The sequence below is a fragment of the Mobula hypostoma genome, chromosome X1 (genome assembly GCF_963921235.1).
Source record: "Mobula hypostoma chromosome X1, sMobHyp1.1, whole genome shotgun sequence".
NCBI lineage: Eukaryota > Metazoa > Chordata > Chondrichthyes > Myliobatiformes > Myliobatidae > Mobula > Mobula hypostoma.
In genome coordinates this window covers 22,423,001-22,448,817 of record NC_086128.1, presented here as the reverse complement: position 1 = coordinate 22,448,817, position 25,817 = coordinate 22,423,001, and the positions used below count along the sequence as shown (strand labels likewise).

The 25,817-nt window shown below is 45.3% G+C and overlaps 1 protein-coding gene across 1 annotated transcript in view; it reads right to left on the bottom strand.

Annotated features, from left to right (window-relative positions):
* Window positions 1-682: 682 nt before the first annotated feature.
* gli1 (GLI family zinc finger 1) overlaps window positions 683-25,817 on the bottom strand; it is a 149,805-nt gene continuing 124,670 nt past the window's right edge. Inside the window, exons 8-14 of the mRNA XM_063037327.1 lie at window positions 22,498-22,605; window positions 17,657-17,797; window positions 15,292-15,441; window positions 15,031-15,195; window positions 12,389-12,661; window positions 8,200-8,509; window positions 683-7,227 (exon numbers count right to left, since the gene is read on the bottom strand). Of these exons, the coding sequence (XP_062893397.1) occupies window positions 4,766-7,227; window positions 8,200-8,509; window positions 12,389-12,661; window positions 15,031-15,195; window positions 15,292-15,441; window positions 17,657-17,797; window positions 22,498-22,605 (3,609 nt within the window). The 3' untranslated portion in view covers window positions 683-4,765. The remainder of the gene's footprint in view (window positions 7,228-8,199; window positions 8,510-12,388; window positions 12,662-15,030; window positions 15,196-15,291; window positions 15,442-17,656; window positions 17,798-22,497; window positions 22,606-25,817) is intronic.

Below are 25,817 nucleotides of genomic sequence, written 5' to 3'. Positions count from 1 at the left end.
GCCAGAGTCACAGCAAGAATATTGTCTGTTTTATTCAAAGCACACTCCTTACATTTCCAAACTGAGTACAACAATGCATTGATGATCTGGAATTAACGCCTTGGTCAGGGAAGCACAATGCTGCACCCGGTAGAACAGCAGTCACATAGCTCCAGAGACCTGGGTTCAGTCCTGACCTCTGGTGCTGTCCGTGTGGAGTTTGCATGTTCTCTGTGACCCCCCCCCCAAGTTCTCCAGTTTCCTTCCATGTCCCAGAGACGTAGTGTTGGTGGGTTAATTGGCCACTGTAAATTGCCCCTAGTGTGTGGCTGAGGGGTAGAATCTGGGGGAAGCTGATGTTGGGAGAATAAGTTACAGGAAATTTAGTGAGGGAAATGGGACTGATGGGGTTGCTCTGAGAGCTGGCATAGGCTCAATGGGCCAAATGGCTTCCTATATTATAGAAAAATATGCAAAATATGAGTGTGTTCCTAACGATTTACCCACTTGGAGTGCTGCTTACATCACAGAACGAGATTGTCAGCTCTGCTTGGGCCAGACTCCCTCAGCCTGACAGTGTTCACGCTCCACACTCTGATGAGGAACCACTGGTGCCTGAGGAATCTCTGTGCAGTAGCAGGAACTGCGACCACTGATTTATTTATCCTTCATGTTTCTTCTGCTCTTAGCGTCAGTCTATCAGAGGAAGTTTTCTTTCAGGGTGGGAGTTGCTTGGCATTTCAAGACAGCTGGGCTTCGTTGAGAACCAAGTACGTCGTTGCAGAAGATAGCACGTGCACACTGCCAGTTGTTGCACAGCTTTATTTGAAAAAAAAGTACAAAAATACCTGATCATTCTGTCAAGGCGCTGTTACGTTGCAAAGAACCAAAACAATAAACTGACCATGTACAATCTGTCTCCTCTGATTCTTTGTAAATAAAGAGAACTCTATGTAATAGTAATTAAGCATTTGATTTACATACAAAAAAATACAGCATAAAAGTAATTTCTCTATCATAGGCTGTCCCTACATAAGGAACAGATTCCCTTTTTACAGACATGCAGAAGTTGATTTTGTCCATGAATTGGAAAACACACAAAATTACTGGATACATAACTGTACCTCCACAGATTAATATGAATATTTCTTCATTTTCTTCCCCTAGTACAGAATCAGGATGTCCCACAATCAATGGCTAGTTTTGATGAGCATGAGTTATCAATGATTAGTGCATTGTTTAATAGAGAATTGCCACACAAGCATCCATAGAAGTGATTGTTATCAGTATCCAAAGTAACTCCCTTAAGAAGCCTTCAGCAGTGAACCTGGCAGCCTGTGATCTTCAGAGACAGTAGTGTCTGATTAATGCAGAGATGTTACATGGAAAATTGATAATATTTCAGTGAGCTCTTTCGAAAGTAGGGGTGTCCAAAAATCTGCAGATTGTAACATAAAAAGGCCCTGTCCGTACTGCTGTGAATTCCATACCAAGAGGGAATGCTCATTGGAAAGTTTTTAAATGCTTTTTCACTGTCCCTCAGCTCTGTTGTGAATTCTACTCACCTGCTATCTACAAAAAAGTCAATCAGAAAGTTCACTTTTTCAGCGAAAGAGGATGCAATGCTCTTTCAGTTTATACCTGCTAATGAGTAATTAATACCATCATAAAGGGCAGGTTCCAAAATAACTACAGCTAAAGTAGAGAAGAACTCCTTCCCACCAACTGCCAGGTATGTTGCTGGTGTCAAAAGTCCATATTCAAAATCGAAACTGTGCAAGCTACACAAGAACTGAACTGAAATGAATTCAAGTGCAGACATTTTATTTTGATGGATAAATTTAATCACTCCTTTCACCAGATGTAGATGTCAGAAAAATTTCAGTAAAGCTAAATTATTGTACCTATGATGTTGCAATAAATGCTAACAAAAAATGTGATGGTGTTCTCAGCAGTAATGCTATACACTCTCAACTTTGCCGAAAGAGAGGTGCTTATGAAATATTGGTGGGGACGGGTCTGTCACTGTACGATACCGGGGCATGGTACCGGTGGGGACAGGTCTGTCATTGTTTCAGACCGGGGCACAGTACCAGTGGGGACGGGTCTGTCACTGTGTGACACTGGGGTACGGTACCGGTGGGGACAGGTCTGTCACTGTATGACACCAGGATACAGTACCGGTGGGGACAGGTCTGTCACTGTATAACACTGGGGTACAGTACCAGTGGGATGGAGTCTGTCATTCTATCACAGGGGGACAGTACGGATGGAGATGGGTATGACACTGTGTAGGACTGGTACAGTGCTGCTGGGCACTGACCTTGTGGAGTACTGTGTCAATACGTACCTGTATGTTCATTGAAAATGCTGGCATACAACACTAGAGATTACCCACTGCTGGGATTCATACATATTGCAACAGACAAAATGCAGTAGGAACTCAGCAGGCCAGCCAGCATCTATGAAAGAGAGTAAACAGTCGACGTTTCGGGCCGAGACCCTTCAGCAGGACTGGAATGGAAGGGGGAAGGAGTCAACTAAGAATGTGGGGACGGGGGGAGGAAGTACAAGGTGGCATGTGATAGGTGAAATCAGGAGAGGGAGGGGGGGTGAAGTAAAATTGATTGGTGAAAGAAATGAAGGGCTGGAGAAGGGGGAATCCTATAGGAGAGGACAGGAGGCCATGGAAGAAAGGGAAGGGGGAGGAGCACCAGAGGGAGGCGATGGGCAGGTAAGGAGATAAGGTGAGAGAGGGAAATGGGAATGGTGAAGGGGGGAGGGGGCTTTATGGGAACTTCGAGCAGCGATGTTCATGCCATCAGGTGGGAGGCTACCCAGGCGGAATACAAGATGTTGTTCCTCCAATCTGAGTGTGGCCTCGTCATAGCAGTAGAGGAGGCTATGGACTGACATGTTGGAATGGGAATGGGAAGTAGAATTGAAATGGATGGCCACTGGAAGATCCCGCTTTTTGTGGAAGACTGAACGAAGGTGCTCGGCAAAGCAGTCTCCCCATCTACATTGGGTCTCACTGATATACAGGAGGCCACAACGGGAGCACCGGATACAAAAGATGACCCCAGAAAATTCACAGGTGAAGTGTCACCTCACCTGGAAGGACTATTTGGAGCCCTGAATGGTAGTGACGGAGGAGGTGTAAGGGACAGGTGTAGCACTTGTTTCGCTTGCAAAAGGATAAATGCCAGGAGGGAGATCAGTGGGGAGGAAAGAGTGGACAAAGGAGTCGGTTAGGGAGCGATCCCTGCGGAAAGCAGAGAGTAAGGAGGAGGGAAAGATGTGCTTGGTAGTGGGATCCCGTTGGAGGTGGCAGAAGTTCCGGAAAATTAATGTGCTAGCCGCAGAGGCTGGTGGGGTAGTAGGTGAGGTCAAGAGGAACCCCATCCCTGGTAGGGTGGCGGGAGGATGGGGAGAGGGCAGATGTGTGCAAAGTGGAAGAGATGTGGATGGGGGCAGCATTGACGGTGGAGGAAGGGAAGCTCCCTTCTTTGAAGGAGGAGGATATCTCAGTTTTTCCAGAATGAAAAGCCTCATCCTGAGAGCAGGTGTGGCAGAGACGGAAGAATTGAGGGAAGGGGGAATGGCATTTTTACAAGTGACAGGGTGGGAAGAGGTATAATCCAGATAACTGAGAGTTCGTGGGTATATAAAATATATCAGTAGTTAGACTGTCTCTAGAGATGGAGACAGAGAGAGATTGAGATACGGGATAGAAATGTTGGAAATGGATCACAAGTAAATTTGAGCACAGTGTGAAAGTTGATGAAATCAATGTATATTTTGAGATGTGTATTGTGCAGTGACACAATATTAAAGTATTTTCATTCAATTTGTATCTCATGTCAAATAATCCTGATGACCAAACTAACATCTTGTTTATATCCCAGTTATATTTATCTTAGAGCTTTGCAAACTAATTGTGTCAACTTTGGCAAGTAAAGATAGTATGCTGTATAAAAGTATAGTGTCAGCTGCCAGCATCTAAAATCTGTGTTTTTTGAAAAGTACTTGAGACTTTCTGTATTTGAAATGCAGAGGATGTAAATGTGACATCCTTCCACTATGAATACAGTGAATTCATCAATTTTGAGTATTATCGAACTACCCATCTCGTATGTAACTTCTTTTCCAAAGACAATTTTGGCATGTAAAATCTGGTGTGATGGGTCAATTCAGGGATTGTGGGCAGGAGCCCCTTCAGCCTCAAGTTACAACTCTGAATTTGACCTTTGAACTTTGGGTGTGTGCTGATAATTCCTGAGATACTGAAACACGTATTTAAGAAATTCCTTTTTGGGAACAAAAGGTAAGAGTGTGGGTGCATGGTGAGATGCAGGGAGCTGATTGCATCACCTGGCAAGAGCTGTCCATTTGAATTATACCTAAACAGACAGTGATATGTTTTATAAAAACTGACTAAGAGAAACAGATTCAAACACAGTGTTTGTCTGACTCACTGTCTGTGTGGTCTCCAAGTGTAATCTATCTTTGGAGCCTAATTTCAGCCCATAGCTTGCTCTCAGCCACAAAATGGCTTGGGGAATAGATATTCTGAGCACAGTTGGGGTAGGACACGACATCTGGTCAAAATATTGCATGATTTCCTCTTGCTTAGCAGGTCAAACTTCACTGATAAGACATTTGAACTGTTACATTCTGAATGGCTGTTGACAAGAGGCAAGTTGGAACTTACAGTTCCAGTACTGTGAAGTTAATACACGCCACACCCTCTCATTTCATCAGCAAGAGACTAATGGTTGTCTCATTATGACATGGTATTGAGAAACTTGCTTTCCCCTGCCAGTGTTGTCAACACTGAACTCATGTCGCTGATAGCCATGTTGGACATTCCTGTTTGCAACGTGAAGGGATTGTAGGGAGCTGTTAGGCAAGAGGACGTTTGAGAAATGTTTGGAATGATGTTGGGAGTCAGGGTGGCTGTTGTCAGGGATGGATTTCCTCCGTCATCCAAAATTGCTGCAAAGTCAATCTGAGAATGCTGAAGATCCAAGGAGTCTATGCAACTCGACATCTGATTGGCCTCTGGGTAAATTGATGAGTCAAGCTTCATAGGGTCCATGCTCAGCATCATCTGCTGCTGAAGCGCACAGTTGTTTTGTAATGAATGCATCTGTATTGAGTTTGACATCTGCTTCCTCAACTGTGGCCTTCCTTGCTGGGTTTGCATCTGTCTAGAGTAAAACAATAAATTCCCATCTTCTGGTGTCTCCAGTTCACACTGTATTGGTGGAAGATTGATTGATTTTTCTGTGCTGACTGTTGTTGGCTTGTGAACAGGGCTTGCATGCGACAGGTACTCTTTCTGAGCCATTTGGCTGCTGAGAAGCTTCTGGGCTGATGGAGGGTGGGGCACCATCCTTGGACTGTAGCACTGGCCACCTGGGTTCATCAAAGTCTTTGGCTGGATTTGACCTTCTTGAGAGGATGGACTTAGTAAACCTGGCTGACTTTGGCAATCACCGTAAGCTGAGTATGGCTGACTTTGGGTCCTGAGGCTGTGAGGAGGGCTACATATAGCTTGGATTGGACTGCCAACGTTGACGTCCAGTGGTGGTGTGACACTATTGCTCTGCTGCGGCTCACCCCACATGAGGGCCTGCTGTGACTGGATGTAGTTCCTCACCATCATCTCCTTGACTTGCATCATGGGCGTGTGCACTCGGCTCCGTAATGGGGAGCTGTGCATTCCTGAGTTCGCGGCTGCATCAAAGCAGGAACGTGATGAGCATTCCATCTGTTGCTGGCTGCCGTGGCTCATCTCTTCGGTGCTAGCTATGGTTTGTTTAGGTAGGTTGAAGTTTGGCCTGGTTGCTATTGCTTGCTTTATGCTTTGGCAGGGATTTAACATTGGCACTGTCTGGTGCAACAGATGCTCTGGTTTAATCTGTTGATATCCAGGGTGTGCCATTTGATCATGATTAAACATACTCTGCTGGCTCAGGGCATTGTGAGTCACATTCACGTTTTGCTGGATAAAATTATTCAAGTACTGGGAAGAATGTGGGCTCTGATTGACCCGTTTAAGGCACTGACTAAGTTGGACCAGGTTTGGCTCAATGCTCTGCTGATTCGGAATTTCAATGGAGCTGACATCCATGCTCCCTGAGCTTACTTCATTCCACTGCACTGGCATGTTGTTCTCATGAGAACATCCCTGTCCTTGGCTCTGGAACTGATTGACAGTGTACTGCTGCTGTGCCATGTTACTGTCCATCGGGGCCTGTTGGGCTAAGCCAACCTGCATGTTTCCTGCATTTCTATTGGAGCTGCCGTAGAGCTGTTGACTGGGCATTCCCACTGGACTGTGAAGCTCTGCGGTTTGTGTGTTGCAAACATGATCGTTTAATAAAGGAACATTGGCCCCTTGGTAATTCTGATAAGGTGCCATGTCAGCAGGAAGCCCAGGATTGGCTTGATTGGACGTTTCCATGGTGACAGCCTCCATCAGGATATTTTCAGTGATACTTGGCGGGCGCGGGGAGTAGATGCAACCGTGGAGATTTGTTTCCGAGCCCGCAAGGTGCTGCGGGTTGTAGTTTCTCCTTGGGACCATGGAAGGGCTGATGTTATTGAGGCTGTTGAATCGCTGCACCTTCGGCATCGACTGCGCACCGTCGGCCACCCTCACTGGGTCACTCGCTCGCCTCGAGTCAATGGCGAGGACGTCTTGGTGTCTGAGCATGGCTGCGCCATAGGCATGGAAACTGCCGTCCCCGCCTCGGCAAGGGCCGTGAATTGGGAAGGTGGGCCTGCTGGGGTTGCTCAACTCACTGACATTGGTGCCCGCCTGCTTCAGGTTTGATAAGGGCGTGGGTGGCGGTCCTCCTGTGGCCGCGGCGTACCTGGCTTTAAGGCGGTATTGCTGTAATGGGGAGAGGGTGGGCAGTCCCGGGAGCGTGGAACACTGGCTTACCTCGCTGCATCCCTGTGAGGAGTCGGGTGACATGGGGTTGTATGATTCGCCAGAGGCACCGTTGTTGCCACGGCCCCCCACCAGGGAGACTTCACTGGACCGACGGCTGGACAAGTAAGGAGAGATAGTGGATGACCTCCGGCTGACCGTGTACGCTGAGCTGACGGTGCTGGTGGTGCTGTTGCGGCGCTCGGTGAGCTGGTTCCTTGCTGCGGGATCTCTGGCCGACAGCTCCGCGAGGCGGTGACACGGCTGTGCCAAGGATACACATGTGGCGACTTCTCCAGGCAAAGCTGCAAGCAATGAAAGGAAGAAAGGCTACAGAGACAACGCTGTTCTCAGACTTCTGTACAGCATATAGTCACAGCACAGAAATGGGCCTTTGGGCCTAACTAGTCCCATTTCCCTGCATTTGACCCATATCACTCTAGACCTGTCCAAGTGCCTTTAAAATATTGTTAAAGTACTTGCCTCAACCACTTCTTCTGGCAGCTCGTTCCATATACCTACCACCCTCTGGGTGAAGAAGTTGCCTCTCAGGTTCCTATAAAATCAATCCCCTCTCGCCTTAACCTATGCTCTTCAGTTCTTCATTCCCCAATTCTGGGATAAGGATTGAGTGCATTTACCCTATCTATGCCCCTCATGATTTAATACACCTCTGTAATCTCACCCCTCAGTCTCCTATGCTCCAAGGGGAAAATGTGCTAACATGCCCAACCTCTCCCTCTAGCTAGGAACCAGGCCACATCCTTAGCAGAACACAGGTACTTTGATGATTTTGTTTAAACTTTGTTTTCAGTCATGGGTGTCACAGAAACTTTTATAAACTTCTATCGGGTCTCTCCTTAGACTTCATTGTTCCAGAGAAAACAAGTTTCTCCAACCTCTTCTTGTAGCTCAAACCCTCACATCCAGGCAGCATACTGGTAAATCTCTTCTGCACCCTCTCCAAAACCTCCGCATCTTTTCTGTAAAGGGACAATCAGAACCGCAAACAATACTCCAGGTGCAGCCTAACCAATTTTTTATACAATTACAACATGACTTCCCGACTCTATACTTAAATCCACGTCTAATAAAGGCAAGCATACTATCTGCCTTTTTTACCATCCTATCTACATCCATGATCACTTTCAGGGAGGTATATGCCCATTTGTTTGAACATTGATAAAAGTGGACAGCACAGGGGTAAAAGTACAGCCTGACCGCCTCCACAGGAATCGAATAAGATCTACAAGATTTCCCGTGGCCGGATTGCTCACCGATGCCCTGTATCATGGGTAGTTTCACCGCCCGTGAGGGCGGCATGGGTTTGCGTATCTGCTTGAGCTTTCCAATCTTCAGGTTGGCCAACCGCTGCAGTGCTGTGGCATTCCTGCGCAGCCCAGCATCCGCAGCACCCAAATGAACCGTGGAATCTATGGAGGGCACGTCTTCGATGCTGGTCAGGTCTTCAAAGCTGCCGCCGCCATTGACATTCATCTCCACTCCGCTGTCATTGTTGTTGGTGCTTCCCTGAAATGATCTCTCACTGCTGCTCGATGATCGACCTCCAGGGCTGGTCTGCAACTTCTGAAACACAAACAAAAAGAACAATCTGCTTTACCAAGAGTCTCCCGTCTTCCTCTTACCATGAACTTTTGTGCTCCATACACAACATCCTTACCTCAGGCTATGCATTAGTTCTTCATATCTGGGTCTCTGCCAATATAAGGAATGAACCATTGACTTCAGGAAGAGAAAGTCAGGAGATCACACTGTCAGAACTCATGGGGGAGGGGGTGATGTCAGAGGTGGAGAGGGTCAACAGTTTCAAATTTCTTGAATGACCTGAAGGTCCAGCACATGGATGCAGTCACAAAGAGAGAATACTAATGCCTGTTCTTTCTTAGAAGCTTAAAAAGACTTGGTATTTCACCAAATATTCTAATACAACAAACAATCTATTGGATGAACTCAATGGGTCGAGCAGCATCTGTGAGGGAAAGGACAATTCCAGACTATTCTTTTCATCCCACAATGCTGCTCGACCTGCTGGCTTCCTCCAGCAGATTGTTTTTTGCTCTAGATTCCAGCATCTGTAGTCTCTTCTGTCACAACATATTCTAACAAGAGGCACTGTTGAAAGTATGCTGACCTGGTACAGCAATTCAAATGCAGAGAGTAGTGGACACAGCCCAGAACATTGTGGGCACAGACCTCCCATGATTGACAGCATCTATAGAAGGTGTGGCCTCAAAAGGCAGAATCTCTCATCAAGAATCCCCACAGTCTAAGCCATGCCCTCTAATCACAGTTACCATCGGGCATGAGGTACAGAGGCCTGATGTCCCACACCACCAGATTCAGGAACAACTACTTGTTGAGTATTTAATATTTCGGTTATATTTGAGTAACCTCATATATACTGCATATTGGTTGATTAAGCATTCTTGTTTGTTTAAATAATTCATTACAGGTTATATGTATGTAAGGTTTCACTGCTAATGTAATGGCCTCTCTGTAACGTTTCACTGCTAATGTAATGGTTTCCCTGTAGCAGCAATGTTTCGGTTATGACTAGAGATAACGGGGCTTTGGAATGTGGGGGCTATCCAATGATGTTTTTGTTAGTCTGGAAGATAGATTTTGTGGTTCTTTGTCAGCGGGAGATGGAGAGGAAAAACACGTGTGGAGAGAGCTGCCAGACTACTGGACGAAGTGGACTGGGAGCGAGGGTCCAAAGGTCGGCGATGCTCGGAGGAGGTCGATGGTTGATGAATAGCTGTATCAGTGAACTCCAATGTGCACTTTTGACTTTTCCCTTAAAATGAGCCCTTTTACTTTTTATTTTCTTTACTAACCCTCTATCCAGATTAAGATTTATTAAATTCAATCAGTTAATTGCATATGGTGTACTGTCTGATATTTTGCGGTGCGGATTTGTAACTGGGCAACACATCACGCAGCCTCCACACAAATGAGATTTCTCAGTTTGGCGGGGCCAGAAGTTGTCGTCCCCTAGACGAACACATGCTGGCCGAGCCTGAGGGTTACACGTATAAATACGTTAATTGCATATATCATTACACTTTCACAACACGTGCACACCTCGCTGTAAGTAAACTCGAACTACACCCATATATTTAGACTCCCCATGTCTTTCTTTGAATTAGTTTAATGTTTTGAAGCTACAAAGCATAACATTTGGCGATGAGGTATTTTTAAAGCAAACCCAACATGGCTACCAACATATTGCAGTGAGACGTTCGAAATAAAATAAAACACTGGAGAGCAACATCGAGTAAAAAGAAACAGCCAGCACATGCACAGATGGGTTGAGTTTTTTTTTAAAAAGTAGCATTCTTCAGAAGGGAAGACACTATCAGGATTATTTAAAGAAACTCAAAAAAATGGAAGAATTCAGGGTTCATGAAGAGTGAGTACTGAGTGATACTGATCATTTAAAAAAAGTCAGGAATGGCTGGCTACATCAGAAAGGCTGACAAGTTTGATTACACAACAGATAATTGGCTCATGTATACTGAATTATTGGAACTGTATTTTGAAGCAAATGCAATAGCCAATGAAAAGCGAGCACCAATTTTGCTAAGTGCTTTAGATTTAAAGGCATGTAGTTTGCTTCGAAGTTTGACTGCTCCAGTCAAACCTGCAGAAATGAGGTTTCCTGATATTGTCATAGTAAAGCAGGAACCCTTAGAACCAAAATCATTGTTGATTGCAGAACACTTTAGGGTTCATAAGCGGAATCAAAAAGAAGGGGAGTCCTTTTCAGCTTACGTTTGCTGAATTGAAGAGATTGTCTGAGCATTGTCAGTTCAGTGATGGCCTTAATGATGTACTGAGAGATTGTTTAGTTTGTGGAATCTTACAAGAAAGCATTCAAAAATTACTCCTAACTGAAACGCAGCTTGCATTCAAACGAGCAGTTGAAATCACTATATCAATGGAAACAACAGCCAGAGACACAATTGAGTTGCACACAAAAAACACACATACTTTCCTCCAATTACCTTAACATAATGCTCTCTTGCATTAGCCATTTCCATCCTGGGGAAAAAGTCTCTGGCTGTCCACTCAATCTATGCCTCTTTTCCTCTTGTATATGTCTATCATGTCACCACTCATTCTCCTTCACTCAGAGAGAAAAGCCCGAGTTCGCTCAACCTATCCTCATAAGACACGCTGTCTAATCCAGGCAGCATTCTGGAAAATCTCCTCTGCACACTCTCTAAAGCTTCCATATCCTTCCTATAATGAGGTGACCAGAACTGAACACATTATTCCAAGTGAGGTCTAACCAGGGTTTTATAGACCTGCGATATCATCTCACGGCTCTTGAACTCAACCTCCCAACTAATCCCCCAACATGTGTTGCATCATTGATGATGAATCCTCAATGTGAGAAGGATCTCAACCGTAGATCTACAGTACCTATGGGTTCTGAGGTGACTCAGTTTCTGACCCTTGAGCCAAGGGAACCAAAGTGGTGAAAATGGTAGCGCCATTACCTCACAGCTCTAGCTGCTCAGGCGCTGTTTATGGGAATTTGCATGTTCTCCTTGTGAATCTGTGAGTCTCCACCAGATGTACCAGTTTCCTCCCACATCCTAAAGACGTGCAGGTTAGTGGGTTAATTGACTGCTATAAATTGCCCCAGCGTGTAGTGAGTGGTAGAATATGGGAACGTGGGGAGAATAAAATAGGATGAGTGGTGGACGGTCAGCATGGATGCAATGCACCAAAGGGCCTGTCTCTGTGTTGTATGAAGCCAAGCTTACCACAAGCCTCCCTGTAGAAAGTTCAGATATTTCATCCTGTGAATATAATAGATACTTTAACGCTCTGGCAAAAGTCATGAGTGATTATCCCGTAGTTAAGTAACCAAAAAGACTTTGGCATCTCTCAGAATGAGTCGACACTGTCAAGGAAAGGCGGGGTGGGTTTCTCCCAGTGTGCCATATATTCTCCGCATTCTCTTATGAGATCAAATGAGGCTATTTAACTCAAGTGACGCACAGACACTTGGAGTAATGCCATTCCCCCTCACACATTTCCCTGGGGCCTCTTCCCATCAACACCACTCACCTGCGCACTCGAGACAACTCACAGCAGCCAATTAACCTACTGACCTGCACATCTTTGCGATGTGGGAAGAAACTGGAACACCTGGGGTGGGGGAAATCCATGTGGTCACAGGAAGAACCTTGAAACTCCACACAGCCAGCACCTGAGGTCAGGATTGAAGCCCACTTCCCCGTACACAGGAAGCGCCTCTATCCACAGTCTTTTAAAAGGTTAAAAGGGCACTTTTTAGCAAACAGGAGCATTGTTCTGTGTACACCGCATTCCTCCCCAGCCCTCGATGTGTCTGTGGTTTAGTTTCAAACATTAAGAGATGACCAGGAGAATTCATCACTGGGTTTTGTCCTGCATGGATCTTTTACTTACCCTGGTAGTGTCCGGCACCATTAATTTTCCCTGCAGGAAATCTTCCATCTTCCTGGTGGCAGTACTGCACCTCTCCTCATGCTGAATTTCTCCATTCTGTCCCGGCAAAGGCCTTATTCCATCTTGTGTCGTGGGAGTTCTCACATTAATGTCACCACGTTGCCGTTTGGTCACATGTGCCTCGGGGCCATGCACAGTCTTAACATGCTTCCTTAACGAGCTGGGGTCTGTGTATCGCTTGGTGCAGCACGGGATCTTGCAAACATATGGCTTCTGTTGGAAGCATGAACAATGTGGTTAAAAGTAGGTTGATGGTTGGGCAGGGGGTGGCAGTGGGACTAATAGGCAGGGTATGGAGTAAGATGGCACTTCCCCCCATATTATACTTCATCTGCCCACCTCTTGACCCCCTCACTGAAACTATGTACATCCTTGTGTGGTACTGCCCCATCTCCATAACCTCCTAATATACGTCGTCATGACCCTTTCACTTTATTTGTCTGCCTGCACTGCACTCTCTCCGTAACTGGAACATATTCTGCATTTTCGCTTTTCTTTTGTACTACCTCAATGTATGGATGCTTTGAAATGATCTGTATGTATAGCCTACAGAACAAAGGACCCCAATGAAGGGTCTCGGCCCAAAACGTCGACTGTTTATGCTTTCCCATAGATGCTGCCTGACCTGTGGGTTCCTCCAACATTTTTTTGGGTGTTGCTCTGGATTACAAGCATCTGCAGAATCTCTGGTGTTTTTTTCCCCACTGTACCATGGTACATGTGACAATAATAAACCAATTTAATTTAAACAAATTAAATCACACATCCTAACCTGTTTACGCAGTGCTTCACAATACATTTGGACATTACAAAGTGCTTTACAACTGTTCACTCATCATCCCAGTACTGACTTGCACTGGTTCCTAGTTTACTGTACTGACCTGTGCTAGCTCCTAGTAAGTTCTACTGACTCAACTGGCTCCTAGTTTAGAAGTTTTCATACTTGTCTGACTTTGACCTCTTGAACCAATCCAATCCAAATCGCTACCCCACTGGTCACCGTACCTTCAGACCAAGGCCCTACCCTTCAGAATTCCTTCTCTGAACCTCTCCCCCTCTCCTTCCTTTCATAATCTTCCTAAAGCCCAGCTTTTTGTCTTGCACTTTTGTGATTCATGCCAAATTTTGTTTGCTGCATTGAACATGCTATAGAAATCAAACTGATGTCATCAACATTTCCTCCAACACTTTGAGGCTGATTTCTTGTCAGGTATCCCACAGAAAGACTAAAATCTTTTGCTTGTCTCACTAATCATTTACATCTGTGAAGAATCAAAGAATCATAGAACCATTATGAAGCAGAACAAAGATATTCCTTACGGTCCCATTGCTCCCTCCTCTTTCCCTGCTTCCCTCCAAATTATTAACCCTTATAGAGTCATAGAGCATGACAGCACAGAAACAGGCCCTTTGGCCCACCCAATCTGCGCCAAACTATTACTCTGCCTAGCCCCATTGACCTGCACCTGGACCATAGCCCTCCATACTCCTCCCATCCATGTATTCATCAAAATTTCCCTTAAATAATGAAATTGAACCCACATCCACCTATCCAATTCCCTTCTGAAGGCTCTGTTTCCAACCTTTCTGCAGGCCATGGGCTCCAGATCATCTCTGCTCTCGATGTCAGAGTGCTTGTTCTCACTCATCCTGCACATGGCCCAGCGGTCCCCAACCACCGGGCCGCAGAGCATGTGAGACCGGGCTGCGAGGAAACGATATGAGTCAGCTGCACCTTTCATCATTCCCTGTCATGCCCTGTTGAACTTAAACATAGGGTTGCCAACTGTCCCGTATTTACCGGGATATCCCGTATATTGGACTAAATTGGTTTGTCCCATACGGGATTGCCCTTGTCCCATATTTCCCCCGCTAAGGTAGAGCGTTCCTATGAAACCTTTCGTGCCCAAATGGCGTAAAGCAAAGAAGCAATTACCAATAATTTATATGGGAAAAATTTTCGAGCGTTCCCAGACCCAGAAAATAACTTACCAAATCATACCAAATAACACTAACATATAGTAAAAGCAGGAATGATATGATAAATACACAGCCTATATAAAGTAGAAATAATGTACGTACATTTATAGTCGGGAAGATTAAACCAAAGCTGATTTGTGGGCAAAAAAATTGGCACGTACACACATGCGCATGTCACATATGCGCATGTGCACAGAGGTGCCCGCGCAAGGCTTCATGGTCATGGTAGTCTTTCCTGGGGTAAACCCAAGTGTCCCGTATTTGACTGCTACTTTTGTCCCTTATTTGGGAGTGAGAAAGTTGACAATCCTAACTGTAAAAGACATGTTGAGGTGAGTTTAACCCTACTTGAACACACCCGCCCCCCACCCCCCCCCCCCCGGGTCGGCTGGTCCGCAAGAATATTAAGCCGGTCTGCGGTGCAAAAAAGGTTGGGGACCCCTGTTTTTGCCCATTACTGTGAACCTGTGCTCATGGTCCATTGCTTTGATTCATAGTGGATGGCCTTTACCACCTATTCATGGTAGCATGGTAGCCACTTCCCTTCTATAGTGTCAGGTCTATAGTTCCCTGAAAGTGGGAATATAGATCAAGGGCTTTACCTCATTGGAATGAGTCCTGTTTTGGTGCTTGGCTCGATCAGAAGCGTTTGAGAATGCCTTATTGCAGCCCTCATGCTCGCAGACGTAGGGTTTTTCTCCAGTGTGGGAACGCAAGTGGGTTTTCAGGTTCTCTAGCCTGGAGTAGGCCTTATTGCAACCTTCAAACTAGATACACACACACACACGCAAACACGTATTAAGTGTACATTTAATGTAAATGCCAGCTTGGAATTATAATGAAACTCAGGAAAAGGAACTTACTGTACATTTATGAGGCTTCTCTCCTGTGTGTCGCCTCATGTGAACCACCAACATGTACTGGGCCTTAAACGGCCTCTGCTCTCTTGAACACTCTTGCCAATGGCAAACAAACTCCTTCTTCTCTCCATGAATGTGCTCATTGTTAATGTGCTGCAAATTATGGAAAGGAGGTCAATGATACCTGGTTACTGAGCTAATGCAGCTTTTATTTCTAAGAGCTGAATAATGTTTTCCAATTCTTTCATGTGTCACCCACAGAAATGCTTGAGGTATTCAGCATTTCATGTGATATAGTTCACAAAGTTGATACCAGCATTTATTGCCCATCCCTATTTTCCCCTTGAGAAGGTCAGTGTAAGCCGCCTCCTTGACCCATTGTAATCCTTCTAGTGAAGGTGCTCCCACACCGTTGTTGGGGAGGGAGTTCCAGGATTTAGGCCTCGTGATGATAAGGGACAGGAATATATTTCCAAATCAAGTTGGTGTGTGACTTGAAGTGGTTGTTAAGTTAGATACCTGACTGAAACGGATAGTTATCCTGAACAATTCAAGCACATTGCGTGACTCGCTTGACCACTCATCCCTCCCCACTGATTTCCCTCCTGGCACTTATCCCCTGCTCCTATACCTCCTCCCTCACCATCATTCAGGGCTTTAAACAGTCCTTCCAGGTGAGGACATTTTTCACATGTAAGTCTGTCGGGGTCATCGACTGTATCCAATGCACCCGGTGTGGCTTCCTGTGCTTCAGTGAGACATGGTATAGATTGGGGGACCACTTCATTGAGCACCTTTGCTCCATCTGCCAGAAAAGGTGGGATTTCCCTGTGGTCAACTATTTTAAATTATACTTCCTCCTTCAGATCAGATTCCTCCTTCTTCAGCCCTTTACACCTTCCACCTATCATCTCCCAGCTTCTCACTTCATCCTCCCCGCCACCCTTCCCCTTCACCTGGTCTCACCAATCACCAGCTTGTACGCCTTCCGCTAACCCCACCTTCTTATTCTGGCTTCTGCCCCCTTCCTTTCCAGTCCTGATGAAGGGTCTTGGCCCAAAAAGTCAACACTTTATTCCTCTTCATAGATGCCACCTGACCAGCTGAATTCCTCCAGCAATTTGTGTGTGTTGCTTTTCACATTCCCATTCCCCTCTGAGCCATTGACAGTCCCTCCCCACTTCCCCCAGACTCCCCTATCTTCTCCCTAAGATACAATTTCTGAAACACTTTGATATCTGGTCCAAGTGGCCACTGTAGATTTGTAAGCTTTGGTAGTGTCAATGCCCCATGTGGCCCTGGGGGGAAAAAAAATCAAACCTAACAGTGACCACAGACTTCTGAGGCTGACTCCCTGGCTGTAACCAGCAAATTCAGCTCCGTCCAGAGTGCCAGTGCAAATATTAACTGAAATCTGAGACATCCACTTCAGTTTCATATCACATACAACATCACTACTGCTGCAGAGTAATGAGCCAGAAACTATTGGACTAACTAGGATTTCATTGCAACTGGTTACACTGTATCTTTGCTTCTTGTTTGAAGAGCAAAAAAACCTGCAGATGCTGGGAATCTGATGTGAAAACACAAAATATTAGAAATACCCAGCAGGTCAGGCAGTATCTGTGGAGAGAGAAACAGAGCTAAGATTCCTTGTTGTAGATCCTTTATCAGAACTAGGAAGGAGACAAAAGAAACTGGTTAAGTTGCAGGGAGGGCGGAGAGTAAAATAGTTAATATTTCAGGTCAATGTGACAATGCGGGAGGAAACCAGAGCACCTGGATGAAACCCACAGGACCTTTGCCATGTGGACTGCAGCATTTCAAGAAAAGGATAAATCACTGAAGGCAACTGGGGATGGACAGTGAAAGCTGCTAACACTATATCCTTTACAAAGACATTGAACAGAACCCAGGGAACTAGTCTGGAGTTCTTCTGATGTGACAGTCTTCATGGAAAGGACTTTGATGTCACCTCCAAACCCAGTGATGCAAATTCTCAAGAGACTTTGAAAAGCAGGCTGATTGAGGCTAAAGTTAAAGTGACTAGTCAGGTCTTGAGTTACCAACTGCAATTCACCGTTGTCAGAGGATAAGAGTGCCTTCTCCCATCGTTGGTGTTGGTCCTGCCCATCATCAGGCACAGCACATTCCCAGTCCAAATCTATCTTCTCACAGCTGAACTGGTTGATGCATGACATTGCCATGTTTTTATTACACAAAGATTTTCAAAGAAACTTAAAATGGGTTATTTTAATGCTCCTGTGCTCCTTTAAAATGCTGGAAACTTTTCGGGCAACCCAAAGTTTGGCAACATTGTTACATGTCTCATACAGAGGTTCAAAGCAAACTTTACACAGTTACTCACGTGCACGAGCTGATCTTGAGTATCAAACTCATTACTGCATCCTTCCCAGTGACAGTTAGTCTCATAGATGCTTTCTGGCTCCTGCTTGCCATCATCCTTATCTCCATCTTCCCTTCCATCCATCGTTCCCAACAAGTGATCCTGTTAGAAGTGAGAATATCACACAGGAGCATCTTCCACTGGGCTCTTTCCTACCTCTCTTTGTAGCCCACACCCAAATGCTTCCCTGCCATTTCTTTCTCACTATCCTTTCCTGCTCCTCTTTCCCAATCTTCTTTTTCTCACTCCTCTCTCCTCATCATCCACTCTCATCATTCCTCCCTCTGTCCTCCTTTCTCCTCTTTCAAACTTCTCTGTCCTCATCTCCCTCCCCCCTTTTCCTCTTTGTAGCCCTACTCATTTTCTGTTCCCTCTTTACTTCTCCTCCTCCCTCTTTCCCTTCCTCCCCTCTATCTTTCTGTTACTGCCTCTTTCTTCTTTGCTCCTCCTCCCACTTCTCTTGCTCCCTTTTCCTCTACATCTCCTTTTCCTCTCATGCTCCGTTCTCATTTCTATCTCTTTCCTCTTCTCCCTCTCACTGTTCCTCATTTCGCTTTCATTCTCCCCCATCTCCCTCCTTACCTACCTCTCCCTATTTCTCTCATCCCTCCTCAATTTTATCTATTTCTCTTCTTCCCCCCATTCCCTTTTCTCTCCTCTTTCCTTTCATATCTTACTGTCCACCTCTCTCCTCATTTTCCCTCTCACCCTCTCTTTCCACCCTGTCTTCTTTCCCTCTTTTTCCGCTTTCTCTTCCCACTTCGCAGAATCATATAGAAGCACAACATGGGGACAGACCCTTCAGCCCATCATGCTGACCTTCAGTCACTCGCTTATAACAGTCCCATTTTAATCTCCCATCATTTCCCCTCCACCCTAATTCTCTCCCTTGCCTGTGCCCTGGGGACAATTTACAGTGGTCAGTTAACCTACCAATGTGTCTGGGATGTGGAAAGAAATGAGAGCATCCATGAGAAATTGGTCATTGGTACCAAAAAGCTTTTGATTTACATTCCATCCAGACAGATCATGCTATATATGAGGATGTTAAGGAAATAAAAAGGAACACAGAATGCTGAATATAGTGTTAGAGTTACAGAGAAAGTGCAAGGGTTATGACAAGGTAGATTGGGAGATAAAAGATTCTTTTAAGCCATACAAGTGTCTCGTAACAGAAGCTGTCCTGAGACTGGTGGGAGGGGTCTTTGATCATTTGCTGCTTCCCCGAGGCAGCAGGAAGTGTAGTTGGAGTCAGTGGAGGGGAGGCTGGTTTCTGTAATGGACTGCGCTGTGTCCACAACTCTCTGCAATTCCTTGTGGTCTTGGGCAGAGCAGTTGCTACACCAAGCCGTGATAGATCTGGATAGGGTGTTCACTATGGTGCATCTGTATAAATTGGTGAGGGTCATCGAGGGCCTTCTGAGGAAGTCGGGGCATTGATGTGTGTTCTTGGCCATGGTATCCACATGGTTGGACCAGCACAAACTAGTGTTGATATTTACTCCTAGGAACTTAAGCTCTCAATGTTCTCTGGGTCTTTCAAATGACTTGATAAACTGTACAAAATTAAAGCTTGTGGGATTGGGTGCAAATTTACTGGGATGGATTGCAAACTAGCTGCTTGACAGGAAGCAGAGGGTAGAAAAGGTCTTTCTTGAGCTGGCAAGTAGTAACTCTGGGTGGGATTGGTGTTTGGACCACAGCTAATTGCAATATACAGCAATGATTTGGATTATGAAACCAAATGCAATATGTCTATATTTGCCCATGATATGAAACCCGCTGTGTTTGTGAGTTATGAAGAGGATGCAAAGAGGCTTCAGACTGGTTGAGCGAATGGGCAGATGCTGTATAATATGGATAAATGTGAAGTTACCCACCTCAGTCAGGAAAATATAAAGGTGGGGTGATAGTTAAATGGTGAGGAATGATGTACAAAGGAACCTTGTACACCAGTCACCGAAAGCAAGCAGGCAGGTGCAAAGCTGTTAAAGAAGATGAAAAACGTGTCAGCCTTTACAGCAAGAGTTTATTTTATTACAAAGGTAAAGATGTATTGCTTTCATTATAGAGGGCCTTGGTGAGACCACACCTTGAGTGTTGAGTACAGTTTTGGTCTCCTTATCTAGGAAAGGATATACTGGCCACCGAGGGAGTGCAATGACAGCTCACTGACAATCACAGCTCAGGGACTATCATATGAGGAGAGATTGGGTCAACTAGGCCTGTGTTCACTAGAGTTGAGAAGAATGGGAGAATCTAGGATTCTACCAGCCCTCTGGGTTATCCTACTGAATGCAAAAGCAAACCAGTGACAAGACTGACCGACTTTGCTGAACCTGAGAGCTGGACTTTTGCAAACCTGAGATTTAGACCGTAAGACATGGAGCAGAATTAGACCATTCGGCCTATTGAGTCTGCTCCATCATTCCATTATGGCTGATTTATTATCCCTCTCAATTCTATTCTCCTGCCTTCTCCACATAACCTTTAACACCCTTACTAATCAAGAACTTATCAACCTCTGCTTTAAATATACCCAATGATTTGTCCTCCACAGCACCTGTGGCATTGAAATCCACAGATTTGCCACCCGCTGGCAAAAGAAATTACTCTTCATCTCTGTTCTAGAAGGATGTCCTTATATTCTGAGACTGTGTCCTCTGGTCTAGGGCTCCCCCACTACAGGAAACATCATCTCCACGTCCACTCTATCTAGGTCTTTCAATATTCGATAGGTTTCGATGAGATCTCCCCTCATTCTTCCAATCTCCAGCCAGTACAGGCCCAGAGTCATTAAGCGCTCCTTGTACGTTAACCCTTTCATTCCTGAGATAATTTTTGTGAACCTCCTCTGGACCATCTTCAATGCCAGCACATCCTTTCTTGAATAAGGGACCCAGAAATGCTCATAATCCTCCAATACTTCAAATGCAGTCTCAAGTGCAGATTGTATCAGTAAATTATGGGAAACTAAACCTCAAATTTAAACTGATGCCTGGACGTGATGTGTAGGTATAGCACTGATGAGTGACAGAAACCATGCAAGGTCATTAATATAGTTATACTTGGGTATGACTCTGGGCATTCCTTGACTCTACCAACAGAACTCTACTAGAATGGCAGAGGAGCACAGTGTTAGCTCCGCTGCCTCACAGCTCCTGGAACTCAGGTTACTTTTGACCTCTGGTGCTACCTGCGTGGAGTTTGCACATGCGGCTTGAGAGGTTAATTGTGAACTGTATATTGTCCTAGTCCTGATGAAAGTTCTTGGCCCGAACCGTTGACCGCTTATTCCTCTCCATTGATGCTGCCTGACCTACTGAATTCCTCCAGCATTTTGTGTGTTACACTCTGGATTTCCAGCATCTCCAGAATCTCTTGTGTTTATGACATTGCCCAGTATTGGTTTCATGGAGGGAAGAGTCAGGTGCGGTGGTGAGGGATTATTGAGCAGGTGGGGTACGGCGAGATGATAGAGCGACCAGATAGGCCAAATGATCTCCTTCCATGTTGTTAGAGGTCAGTAAGTGTAACTACAATCCTGTGGAGGAATGGAAAATGTGGTGTGGTGCTGAGCTCAGGGACAGCTTTCTGGTTGGTGTGCTGGGCCCGAGTGAAGCTTAGATTGGCTACAGTGTGAGTGGGTTGAGTTTAGAAACTCCGCCAGAGCTCCACTCCCAATTGGGTAGCCCACAACCTTTGTTGTAGCTGGTCCTGGAGCTAGATGGAGCGTAAAACTGCAGAACTGGATGTCTTCAGGTGCGCCTGGTTCCTTAGGACATAGGACACAGAACAGCACAATGCAGGAACAGGTCCTTTGGTACCAACGATGATGCAATGTAAACTAAACTCATCTGCCTGCACATGATGCATATCCTTCCCTTCCCTGTCAGTTTAAACATCTGTTTAAATACCTCTTAAATATTGATACTGTATGCTTCTACCACCTCCCCTGGCACCTACCACTCTGTGGCAACTAAAAACCTGCCCGCTCATCTCCTTTAAACTCACCTAAAACCTGTACCCTCAAGTATTTAACATTTCCACCCTGGTAAAATGACTATCTACTCTATCTTGTCATCATTACATGTTGTGGGCGATCATGGTCCACGACTATGATGGTTCTTGGCAAACTTTTCTACTGAAGTGGTTTGCCATTGCCTTCGTCTGGGCAGTGTCCTTACAAGACGGGTAATCCCAGCCATTGTCAATACTCTTCAGAGATTGTCTGCCTGGCGTCCGTGGTTGCAAAACCAGGACTCATGATATGCACCACCTGCTCCCATGGCTCCATGTGACCCTGATTTGGGGGGGGCGGGGGCACTAAGCAGGTGCTACATCTTGCCCATGGATGACCTGCAGGCTAGCGGAGGGAAGGAGTGCCTTACACCTCCTTTGGTAGGGATGCATCTCCACCGCACCATCCACTGCTTTATATATGCCTCTCATAATTTTATAAACTTCTATCAGGTTTCCCCTCAGTTCACGGTGCTTCAAAGGAAACAATCCAAGTTTATCCAACCTCTCCTAATAGTGAATACTCTCTAAATCCAGACAACATCCTGGTAAACCTCTTCTACACCCTCTCTAAAGCCCCCACATCCTCCCTGTAATGGGGCAGCCTGACTGCACACAGCACTGCAACCACAGCCTAACCAAAGTTTTATAAGGCCACAACACGACTTGCCAACTTTTATTCTCAAAACTCTAAGTCTTGCACCTTCGTCGATGGCGAATATTAATCAAATTGTATCCTAACAGCCCTTCGGGAGAAAACTAGAGGACGCATAGTGCTTTACCTGCGTGCCTGTAGAGGCAGGACTGGAGACATCTCCCTCAGACTTCTCCTCTAGACATTTCCCATTGAGTAGATCCATCGTACTGCTGATTGATGACTCTGCTTTCATCTGTATTTGAGGATTGAGATGAGTTGTTAGAACAAGGCTTCTTTGAGCTGATTATTAACAGTCCATCTGGATTGTACTTTAAGCTACTACACTAGAACATAGAACATTACAGCACAATACCTTCTAGCCCACAATGTTGTGCCAATCTTCTAATCTCCTCTAAAATCTTTCTAAACCTTCCCCGCTACATAGCCCCCCATTTTTCTATCATCTGTGTGCCAATCTAAAAGTTTCTTAACTGCCACTAATGTATCTGACTCTACCACCACCCCACCATTCCATTCCACACACCCACCACTATGTAAAACTTACCTCTGGCATTCCCCCCCCCCCCATATGTACCTCCAATCACCCATCATATTAGGCTCTTTGGACAGCAATATTAGCTAATGGGCTGAAACAGAACTATTGAATTAGCAAATATGCTCCTCAAGAGTTGGGAGAATGGAACTCTTCTCATATTGGGTAACCAGTATTGGCATTAAGCAAGCACAGGTCAGATGTGACATAATCAGACTCCGGGGTAAGGTTAATCAAAAAGCAACCTGTAGATCCTGGGCATCTGAAATAAAAACAGAAAATGCTGGAAAAGCTCAGCAGGCCAGGCAGCATCTGGGGAGAGAGAGAACCAGAGTTAATGTTTCAGGTCCCCTGATGAAGTGCCAACTCTTTCTCCAGATGCTGCCTGACTTGCTGAGTTATTTCCACCATTTTCTATTAGTTTTGGTGAGACTCCCTCTTCACTGCCCTAGGAACATGCCCAAGTTCAGGTGGCACTAACTGATACTCAAGGTCAGAGAAACAAGGGCAGCCACTGCTGGGTCCTTTGTGTATCCTGTGTCCTGATTGACATTTCCTGTTCGTGCTAATTACAGAATGAAACTCAAATAACAGGACTTGTTAGGCAGAGGAAACTTTGGGTCTGAATTCTGAACCCATGGATAAGGCAGCACTCAGTCGCTGGAATTTCATACTCGATGAACACAGGAATTTAACGACAGTAACAAAATTTGATCGTTCTGTTTCTGGCCTAAAAAGGAAGGTGCTATTGTTGGACTTGGGTCTGGGAAATTATGTGGGGTAACTGGGCAACATACAGAAAACAATGGTCATAATATAATATTTATACTAGCTAAATAGCCAACGGGAGAGGAGCCTATTTCAATGTGTACAGTCCTGGTAAACTCTCATCAACTTTTAAAGATGCACCATAGAAAGTATCCTATTTAGATCCATCACCATTGGTATAGCAATTGCTCTGCCCAAGACTGCAAGAAATTGCAAAGAGTTGTGAACACAGCCCAGTCCATTACTCAAACCAACCTCTCTTCCATTGTCTCTGTCTACACCTTCCAATGCCCCAGTCATTCTCTCCTCTTCCTCCCACCCCCCATCAGGCAGAAGATACAAAAGCTTGAAAACATGTACCACCACACAAGGACAGCTTCTATCACTGTTATCAGACTTGAACGGGATGGACCTCTCATTCGCTAAAAGGTGAACTTTTGACATCAGTCTACCTCGTCCTGTTATTTATCTGCCTGCACTGCACTTTCTCTGTAACTATAACACTATATTCTGCTTTCTGTTTTCTTTCACCTCAATGTGTAGAATGACCTGTCAAACAAAAATGCTTTCACTGTATCTCAGTACATGCAACTATAGTAAACCAATTCCAACGAAACTGGGATCAGAATAAAGCTAGTATAACTGTAATTGAACAATGGGAGGCCTTGGAGATGTTGGAGCTCCAGTCCAGGTATAATCCCATGTGGAAGAAAGACAGGGAAGTTATAAGCAGAGTACCATATAGGGTTAAAAAAGAGCCAGGATGTTAACACAAGTGAGGACCAGGCTGATTATAGATGCTTCAAAGGGAAAATACAAAGGAAATAGGAGAGAGCAAAGACTAGAGCAAATAAAAGGGAATCTTAAAAATATTCTCTGGGCATTTGAATGGAAATCGAGTTGTCAGAGGAGATGTGAGACTAATCAGGGTGCAACAAAGAAATTACTTTGTTAGTACGATTGAGGGCCTAATGGAACAATTCGCGCCAGTCTTCACCACGGAAGGATATGCTGTCAGAGTGAGATGCTAGTACTAGAAAGATTTGAAATGAATAAATCACCTAGTCCAGATAGGATGTACCCCCAAGGAAATTGCAGAGCCCCTGTCCATTATCTCCCAATCATCCGTAGATTCACGAGTAGTGTCCAAGGCCTGGAGAATGGACACATATTACATCGTTGTTCAAAAAAGTGTAAGGATAAACCCTGTAACTATTGACCATTGTGTATATATGACTTGATGGAGTAACCGAGAAGGACAATGAGGGGGTGGTCCCTAATGTGGTATACAGAGGCTTCTAAAGACATTTGATGAGGTGCCACAGAATAAGCTTGTCATCAAAGATCAAAGGTTCTCGGACAGTGTGGAGAGAATAGCAGCAGTGACAGGAAAGGGAGTCATGGTGAAAGGTTGTGGTTCAGACCGAAGGGAAGTGACAGTGGTGTTCCCCAGGATCACTACTGGGACCAGTGTTGTTTTAATGGATATTAATGGCTTAATTCCTTAAGGTTGTCATAGCTGAGGGAGGTAGTGGGGATAAGCTCCCACACCCTGTTAAATGCACCGAATAGCATGCATCTCAAATAGCCTCTGACAACCAGGCCCAGCTCCTGGCCTTCACCTGTGGCTTAACTACTGAGCCCAGCGGAACCATTTCTACTGACAGGAGAAGGGGCAAAGGCGAGATACTGGCGCCTTAAAACCAGTCGCTTCTGGCAGATGGAGCTAGTCAGCCATGGTTGGCTTCTCACCTAGAAGGAAAACTCTGATCTCAAACCTCGGCTGCATTGCACCTGTACCCACTCATGGGGAAGGCTTCGGGAGTAAACTCCAAGGGAAATATCTGGAACTGGAGTCCCTAAAGCAGTCCCAACTTGAGTCCATTGCTAAATGGCAACTCCTGCGGCATTGCTGGTGCCAAACTGTATCATTCTCTGCCGTTCCTTTGGGTTTATCAGCTGTGTAGAAAGGGGACGGCTGCTGTATAGGCAATGGCTAACTCTCCATATCATGCTGCCCTGGCTTGCGTATCACGTAGACACCTAGGACGCAATATCGATGGTCAACCTTGACCAACAGTGGGCCTCAAATGTACCTGCCTCACCAATTCCTCTGGCAGTTCATTCCAAATACGGACTAACCT